This window comes from Malurus melanocephalus, unplaced genomic scaffold (genome assembly GCF_030028575.1).
Source record: "Malurus melanocephalus ecotype Western Australia unplaced genomic scaffold, MMel_1.1 scaffold_766, whole genome shotgun sequence".
In the NCBI taxonomy this organism is placed as follows: Eukaryota; Metazoa; Chordata; class Aves; order Passeriformes; family Maluridae; genus Malurus; species Malurus melanocephalus.
Genome location: NW_026623998.1, coordinates 215,926 through 223,687, shown reverse-complemented (window position 1 = coordinate 223,687; position 7,762 = coordinate 215,926). Strand labels below are relative to the sequence as shown.

The window sequence follows — 7,762 nt, the reverse complement described above, 5'->3', positions numbered from 1 at the left end:
GTGCCCCGCGGGGCTGACAGTGGCTGTGCCCGCAGGCTGCACGCTGGGCGGGCAGGAGGTGCAGCTCTCCATCCACTACGAGGGCGGATTCACCATTTCCCGGGATGAGCCGGGCTCCAGCGTCCTCTTCCGCTACCCCTACGAGCGGCTGAAGATGTCTGCAGATGACGGCATCAGGACCCTCTACCTGGATTTCGGGGGTCCTGAAGGGGAGCTGGTGAGGAAGGGGCAGCCAGGCTCACCCCCTGGTTTGGGGGTCTTCCTCCATGGGTGGTCCCTGCTGTCCCCCATCCCTGCAGCATCCCAGCTGCCCAGAACGATTGGGTTTGGCAGATTGGGACCCCTGTGATCCCCGGTGCCCCCAGTGGGGTGTGGGGGTGGCTGACACCCCTCTCCATCTCCCCCCAGGCGCTGGACCTGCACTCCTGCCCCAAGCCCATCGTCTTTGTGCTGCACACCTTCCTCTCGGCCAAAGTCACCCGCATGGGGCTGCTGGCGTAGGTGCCCCGACCCCCCTGCCCCGTCATGAACCAGCCGAGGGTCACAGAGGGACCCCAAACTCTCCCTCCTGATGGGTGCCTTGCTGGGCTGGGGTCGCTGCCCTGAGAGCTGCGGGGACTGCGGGGGCAGGGTCAGCTCCTCCCGCCCCACACCAGCGCTCCCAGCCCCACAGTGCCCCAGGGGCCGGGTACCCACACCAGCTTTAATCCCCCGGGGCTGAAGCCATCACTGATCTCACCGCCTGTGCCTTGCAATGGGGCCAGCTCGGCCCCCCAGATCACGTCCAGGGGAATCAGCGTCCCCCTGCCTTGGGGCTTCCCCCAAAGAGGTCACATTGTCCCCACGTGGGACAGGGCTGGGGCTGTGGGACCCCCCATTGCTGCATGACAGGGTCCCTGTGCCCCGCTCAGCGTGGGGGGACACGTTTGTCTTACAGGGGGCACTCAGGGGTGTCCCCCATCCCCCAGTGCCCCCCAGCAGTGACCCCCAAATCTCCCAAAGCCAGAACAAACGCCGTGTCTGTGCCCTGGGCCGGGGGCCGGGGCTGCAGAGCCCCCCTGGGCTGTCCCTCCACCGGGACRGTCCCTCGGGCAGGACATGTAGATTGATGCACTTTTGCTTTTTGTACTTTCCCTCCCCTTGGGGGCAGACCCCACACCCTGGGGGGCTGGGGGGGTCCATGTGGGGCCAGAGTGGGACCCCGAGGGCTCCCAGCAAGGCCCCAGTGCACCCCTGCACAGCCAAACCRCTGCACAGTTCTCTGCTCCTGGGGGGCTGTGTCGTCCAGGGGTGCTGTGGARTCCTGTGGGGTGCTGGCCCGGGGTGCTGCCCCCCTCCTTCTATTTTTGTATTCTTTGTAAATCGCTATTTATATCAGATTGCCTTTTCCAGGGGCTCCGAGTCTCCTTTGGTGTGGGGATGGCGGGAGCAAAGAGGGTCTCGGGAAGGAGTGGGGATGCTGGGGGGAGCAGGGGAGTCTCTGGGGATGCTGGGGGAGTCTCTGGGGGAACTGTGGGGGTCTCTAGGGGACACTGGGGGGGGTCTCTGGGGATGCTGGGGGGACTGGGGGATTTCTGGAAGGAATGGGGGGAGCCCCTAGGGATATTGGGGGAACTGGGGGGTCCCTGGCGTTGCTGGGGGGTCTCTGGGCATGGTGGAGCAGGGTCTCTCTGGAGACTTGTGAGTAGTCTGGGGTAACTTTTCCAGCAGGGGCAGTTGAGCTCCGGGACAGGCGGGCACAGCGGCGGGCACAGCTTCCCGCGGGTGTTTGGGGGTGTGGGTGTGTGTGTGTGCACAGGTACATACTGTACACATGTGTGCGTGTACATGTAAACACCGCACAGGTGTTTGGGGGTGTGGGGGTGTGGGTGTGTGCATAGGTAAATACCGTACATATGTGTGTGTGTACATGTAAACACCGCACAGGGCGGTGTGCTTGGGCGTGCACACACACACGGACACACACACACATGCACGCGTAAACGTGCACGCGCAAACATGCAAACACGCACACACATGCATACACATGCACATACACACTTTCACACGCACACATGCACGTACACACATGCACACACACACATGCAAACATGCGCACACATGCAAACATGCACACACATGCAAACACACACACACATGCACGCACACACATGCAAACACGCACACACATGCACGCACACACATGCACGCACACACATGCAAACACACGCACACATGCACGCGCAAACATGCAAACATGCACACACATGCACGGACACACATGCACACACACACATATGCACGCACACACATGCACGCGCAAACATGCAAGCACGCGCACACACGCACGCACACACACGCACGCACACACATGCACGCGCACACACACGCACGCACACACACGCACGCACACACATGCACGCGCACACACACGCACGCACACACACGCACGCACACACATGCACGCGCACACACATGCACGCGCACACACGCACGCACACACATGCACGCGCACACATGCACGCGCACGTGCTCTCGGGGGCGCGCGGCCTCAACGGGCGGGGCTACGATAAAAGCCACGCCCATAACAGTGACGTAATAAGCGGGCGTGGCTATTTAAGATCACACCCCCATATTATCATTAAGCCACACCCCTTTGTGGGCGGGGTTTCGGTCCCGCCCTCCCGCGCGTTGCCGGCAGGGGGCGCGGGGCCGCGCGCAGCCGCAGTCGCTGCCGCCGCCGCCGCCGCCGCCGTCCCGGGGCCACCGGAGCGGCCGCACCGGGCGATGCGATGACAACGYCCACCCTGCAGGTACCGACCGCGGGCACCGCGCCGGGGATGGGGCTGGAGCTGGGGCTGGGGCTCCGGCCGCGCCGACACCGCGCCCCTGTCCCGCAGAGGCTCCGCACGGCCCGGTGGACAGGCCKCACCGGGTCCCGGTGCCGCGCCGGCCGCAGACAGGCCTCACCCGGCCCCGGTGCAGGCCCCGCTGAGGCCCCGAGCCCTGCTCAGCCCCGGTGCCGGCGGGGCGGGGCGGGGCGGGAGGTGGGCGCTGCGGAAGAGCCCCGGTGCCAGCGGGCCCGGCCCGGCCCMTGAAGGCGGGAGCGGCTCCGCCGGTGCCCGGTGCTCACGGCGCTCCCCGCCCCGCAGAAAGCCATCGACCTGGTCACCAAAGCCACCGAGGAGGACAAGGCCAAGAACTACGAGGAGGCACTGCGGCTGTACCAGCACGCCGTGGAGTACTTCCTGCACGCCATCAAATGTGAGAGCGGCCGGGGCTCGGGGGGCTGCGGGGCTCCGGGGACACCGGGTGACACTGCGGCTCCCTGCAGATGAGGCTCACARCGACAAGGCCAAGGTGAGCATCCGAGCCAAGTGCATGCAGTACCTGGACCGGGCCGAGAAGCTGAAGGAATACCTGCGAAGCAAAGACAAGCAYGGCAAGAAGCCCGTCAAAGAGGCACAGAATGACAACAAGGGGTGCGTGCGGGACGAGGGGTGATCTGTCCGGCCGCAAAGCTGGCTGGACCCTGCTGCCACCTCAGGGCCAGTCCTGCTCCTGACTYCTGTCCCCTGTCCCCAGGAGTGACAGTGACAGCGAGGGCGAGAATCCCGAGAAGAAGAAGTTGCAGGAGCAGCTGATGGGTGAGAGGCTGTGGTGGGTTCAACCCTCTGGGGTTGCGGGTTTCACTGACAGCGCTGGTGAGGGACAGCTACGGGGAGGGGAACAGGCTGGGGCCCAGGGGTGTGTTCCCGTGGCCTGGTCACCCCAAACGGCCATCATGCCGAGGGGAGGTGGGATTGRGGTGTGGGTAGGGCCTCTGGCTCTCAGTGCTCTCGGTGCCCATCTCTGTGGGGCTGTGTGAGCAGAGCCGGCACCCTCGCAGGTGCCATCATGATGGAGAAGCCCAACGTACGGTGGAGTGACGTGGCTGGGCTGGAGGGAGCCAAGGAAGCCCTGAAGGAGGCCGTGATCCTGCCCATCAAGTTCCCACACCTGTTCACAGGTGAGGGCGTGGCAGAGGGAAGGGGCTGTGCGGGAGGTGACCCCTCCCTGGATGGTCCCAGCGTGGATCTGGGTGCAGGGATGGGGATCCTGACCCCGGTCTGTGCCGCAGGGAAGCGCACGCCCTGGCGTGGGATCCTCCTCTTTGGGCCGCCCGGCACTGGCAAGTCCTACCTGGCCAAGGCCGTGGCCACCGAGGCCAACAACTCCACCTTCTTCTCCGTGTCATCCTCCGACCTGATGTCCAAGTGGCTGGGGGAGAGTGAGAAGTAAGTTGGCAGCAGGGACATGTGGCACAGCCTGGCTCCTGGTGTCTGGCCAGGTTGGGGCAGGAGCCACCAGTGTCAGTGAGTCACAGTACCCAGAAGGAAGAGTTAAGGAAGAGTTAAGGAAGAGTTAAGGAAGAGTTGGGAGCTGCTGCCTTCAGAAAAACTCTGAGCAAAGCAATCCCTGGGCCTCTGTCCCCTCACAGCCTGTGACTCCCCTCTTCATGGACCTCTCTGTCCAATAGTGCCTTTAAGCTGGGGTCTTCTAGTGCTTAACTGGACTCTGTCTTCTTGTCTCAATTAACTGCTCTCATGTTCCAGCTTGGGATACTTTTGGAGYCCTCCAGAGCTGCAGCTCTTTCCTGAAGGTTTCCCATCTGCCCATTCTCAGAGTTCATTTTCAGCTCACTTACAGCCAGCTTTTAGCAGTGCCCACCCCTGCCAAGCTGTGAGCCAGCCATAATTAAACTGAACTCTGCACTATTAATTTCTGATACCCTATAATTAGACTTATTTTAATCCTCAAGAGGCTCCCAGGGGAGAGCACAGCCCCTAGAGGGGCACCACAGTCCCTGGTGTGGCAATTCCCTTGCTGCCAGCATGGGGTTCCCAGGGTGGGAGGCACATGGGGCTGCCACGGTGGTGCTGAGGAGGGTCTCTGAGCGGGGACCCCATCCCCTGCTTCGTTCCCAGGCTGGTGAAGAACCTGTTTGAGCTGGCAAGGCAGCACAAGCCCTCCATCATCTTCATTGACGAGGTGGACTCGCTGTGYGGCTCCCGCAACGAGAACGAGAGCGAGGCGGCCCGGCGCATCAAAACCGAGTTCCTGGTGCAGATGCAAGGTGGGTGGGGGCAGGATGGGAGGGCAGAGCCTGAGGATTCACAGAATCTCTGGGGATTGCTCTGAACCATCTGCCTGCAGGCGTAGGAAACAGCAGCGATGGCATCCTGGTGCTGGGTGCCACGAACATCCCCTGGGTGCTGGACTCRGCCATCAGGAGAAGGTGAGCCCCACTCGCAGCCCCCTGTGCCAGCTGGCACGGCTGGAATCGGGGCTCACCCCTCGTGCCCCCAGGTTTGAGAAGCGGATCTACATCCCGTTGCCCGAGGAGGCAGCACGGGCCCAGATGTTCCGGCTGCACCTGGGGAACACCCCGCACTCCCTGACGGACGCCAACATCCAGGAGCTCGCCCGCAAGACCGACGGCTACTCGGGGGCAGACATCAGCATCATCGTGCGCGACGCCCTGATGCAGCCCGTGCGCAAGGTGCAGTCGGCCACGCACTTCAAGAAGGTGAGAGGGGGCCCTGGGGAGGGGTGGATGCCATGGCTGCTGTCCCCCTCCCCGAGCTCTGTGCCATGTCCCACTGGCTCTGTGCAGGTCCGTGGACCCTCCCGCACCACCCCCGGTGCCCTCGTAGATGATCTCCTGACGCCGTGCTCRCCCGGTGACCCTGGGGCCACCGAGATGACCTGGATGGAGGTGCCCAGTGACAAGCTGATGGAGCCCATTGTCTGCATGGTGAGTGCCCCCTCTGCAGCTCTGGCTGAGCCCCTTCCCTGTTCATCCTCTGGGCCAAGAGCCAGCCCAGGCTGTGGCTCCTGGAAGTGGAGGAGACAATCCCCCAGTCTACCRCCCTGGGGTCCTGAGCCCCCCAGAGGAGGGCTGGGTGCCAGGAAAGGGCCTTGRCTCTGCCAGGCAGCTCCCACCTGCAGAGTCAGTGCTGTTGCCATGGGGCAAAGGTGTGAGCATGGGCAGAGCTGCCCTGGGAGTCCCTACCCTGTGTCCCTGCCCGTCTGAGCCGTGTGCCACCCTGCCTTTGTTGCAGTCGGACATGCTGCGCTCGCTGGCCACCACCCGCCCCACTGTCAACGCCGAGGATCTCCTCAAAGTGAAGAAATTCACCGAGGACTTTGGCCAGGAAGGTTGAGGGGGGCATGGGGGGTGTGGGGTTGGGGCAGCTGCAGGCCCCGCTGTGCCCCCATCCCCGGCCGTGCCAAACCGACTCACGTTGGCTCACTCCTGCCCCATTGCACTGCAGCGCCCGGCAGGCGCAGGGACACGGCCCAGGGGGGAGGGTCTCACACTACGGGGGGTGGGTCTGAGCATGGCCTGGGTGGCCGGGTTCCCCCCCGGCTGCACCCCACTCTTCTTCTTCCTGCTCTTTTTTTATTTTTTAAATTAATGCTGCTTTGGGTTCTGTCTCGTTTCTATGGAAATAAAAACAATCTGAGAGCTTCAGCCAGTGCCCGGCCCCTCCCCAAGGCTCTGCCCACATCAGGGGCTCAGCCCAGCCCTGCAGCCCCTAAAATGCACTGCCCCCAGGCCAAGGCCTCTGCCTGTCCCAGGGGGCAGGGGCTCCTTGTACTCCAGCCGTCCCAGACAGGGATTTGTGCCTACAGCAGGGGCTACTTGGATGGAGCAGCCACCAGCTGATGACACCCACCAACCAGCACCCCATGTACCCTGTGCAGKCCCTGGGTTTCCCCAGCTTCAGTGCCCCCCAGCCCCATCCTGGTGCTCCAGGATCAGATCCTGGGCACTGCACCATTGCCCACACTGTGACTGGGAACCCCAAACAAGCCCGAGAGGGGAGGATCCCCCTTTGCCCTCCCCTGCCCTTGGCAGCAGGTTATTCCCAGACCCACAGAGCAATTCCCAGTGCCCAGGGAACGTGCCCCGGTGGGCAGGAAGGGCCGGAGCCATGCTGAGGCCACAGGTCTGTATTGGCTGCAATAAAACTGAGTGGTAGCCCTGGAAACACGCTGGTTCTTTCAGCAGGGTCAGTCCAGCAGTTCCATCCAGCCCACGTTGGTGAAGGTGCGCGGGTCCATGCGGTCGATGTAGAGGATGCCATCCAGGTGGTCCATCTCGTGCTGGATGATCCGGGCAGCCCAGCCCATTGCCTCCCAGTTCACTGGCACCCCGTGCTCGTCCACACCTGCGGCCAGGGCAGCGCTGGGTTGGGGGGTGATTTACGGGAAAAAAAGGGGGGCCCGTGTGTGTGTGTGGTGGGCTTCGTGAGAGAATGAAGGGATCCATGAGAGAATAGGGAACCCATCACAGAATTGAGGGACCCGGGAGAGAATAGGGGAGCCGTGTAAAAGAAGGGGAGCGTGTGAAGGAGGGGCAGGTGCAGGGTCCCAGGCGGGACAGGGCGGGTCGGTCCGTACCGGAGACATGGACGGCCCAGGGCCGCGGGACGTAGGCGGAGAAGCCGTGGATGCTGGCGCAGCCCTCGGGAGCGGTGACRAGGCGGGTGTCCAGGACGCGGAGCACGGGGTTGACGAGGACGCGGAGCGGGAAGGGCTCGATRCGGTGCGCTTGGCGGAGCGCCGCCGGGTACCGGGAGCAGCGGGCGGGCGACAGCTCCGCGGCGAACACCCGCAGCGGCACCCCGAGCTGCGGGGCGCTCAGCCCCAGGCACGGCCGGGCCCGCAGCCCCGCCGCCAGCGCCGCCGCCAGCCGCCGCAGCTCGGGGCCGCCCAGCTGCTCCGGGGACACGGC

The 7,762-nt window shown here is 64.0% G+C and overlaps 3 protein-coding genes across 3 annotated transcripts in view; 2 read left to right on the top strand and 1 right to left on the bottom strand.

Annotated features, from left to right (window-relative positions):
* SNTB2 (syntrophin beta 2) overlaps positions 1 to 1,394 on the top strand; it is a 9,040-nt gene extending 7,646 nt beyond the window's left edge. Inside the window, 2 exon segments of the mRNA XM_057384984.1 lie at positions 1 to 217; positions 409 to 1,394. Coding sequence (XP_057240967.1) covers positions 1 to 217; positions 409 to 501 — 310 coding nt within the window. The 3' untranslated portion in view covers positions 502 to 1,394.
* A 1,293-nt stretch (positions 1,395 to 2,687) lies between these two features.
* Positions 2,688 to 6,496, top strand: VPS4A (vacuolar protein sorting 4 homolog A). The gene is made up of 11 exons (XM_057384985.1): positions 2,688 to 2,792; positions 3,132 to 3,243; positions 3,314 to 3,461; positions 3,565 to 3,626; positions 3,869 to 3,988; positions 4,100 to 4,256; positions 4,947 to 5,095; positions 5,176 to 5,257; positions 5,329 to 5,548; positions 5,636 to 5,776; positions 6,084 to 6,496. Exons 1-11 carry the CDS (start codon positions 2,772 to 2,774, stop codon positions 6,183 to 6,185), a joined length of 1,314 nt encoding a protein of 437 aa, XP_057240968.1. The 5' UTR covers positions 2,688 to 2,771; the 3' UTR covers positions 6,186 to 6,496.
* Positions 6,497 to 6,963: 467 nt separating this feature from the next.
* COG8 (component of oligomeric golgi complex 8) overlaps positions 6,964 to 7,762 on the bottom strand; it is a 5,029-nt gene continuing 4,230 nt past the window's right edge. Inside the window, exons 4-5 of the mRNA XM_057384983.1 lie at positions 7,429 to 7,761; positions 6,964 to 7,196 (exon numbers count right to left, since the gene is read on the bottom strand). Coding sequence (XP_057240966.1) covers positions 7,039 to 7,196; positions 7,429 to 7,761 — 491 coding nt within the window. The 3' untranslated portion in view covers positions 6,964 to 7,038. The remainder of the gene's footprint in view (positions 7,197 to 7,428; position 7,762) is intronic.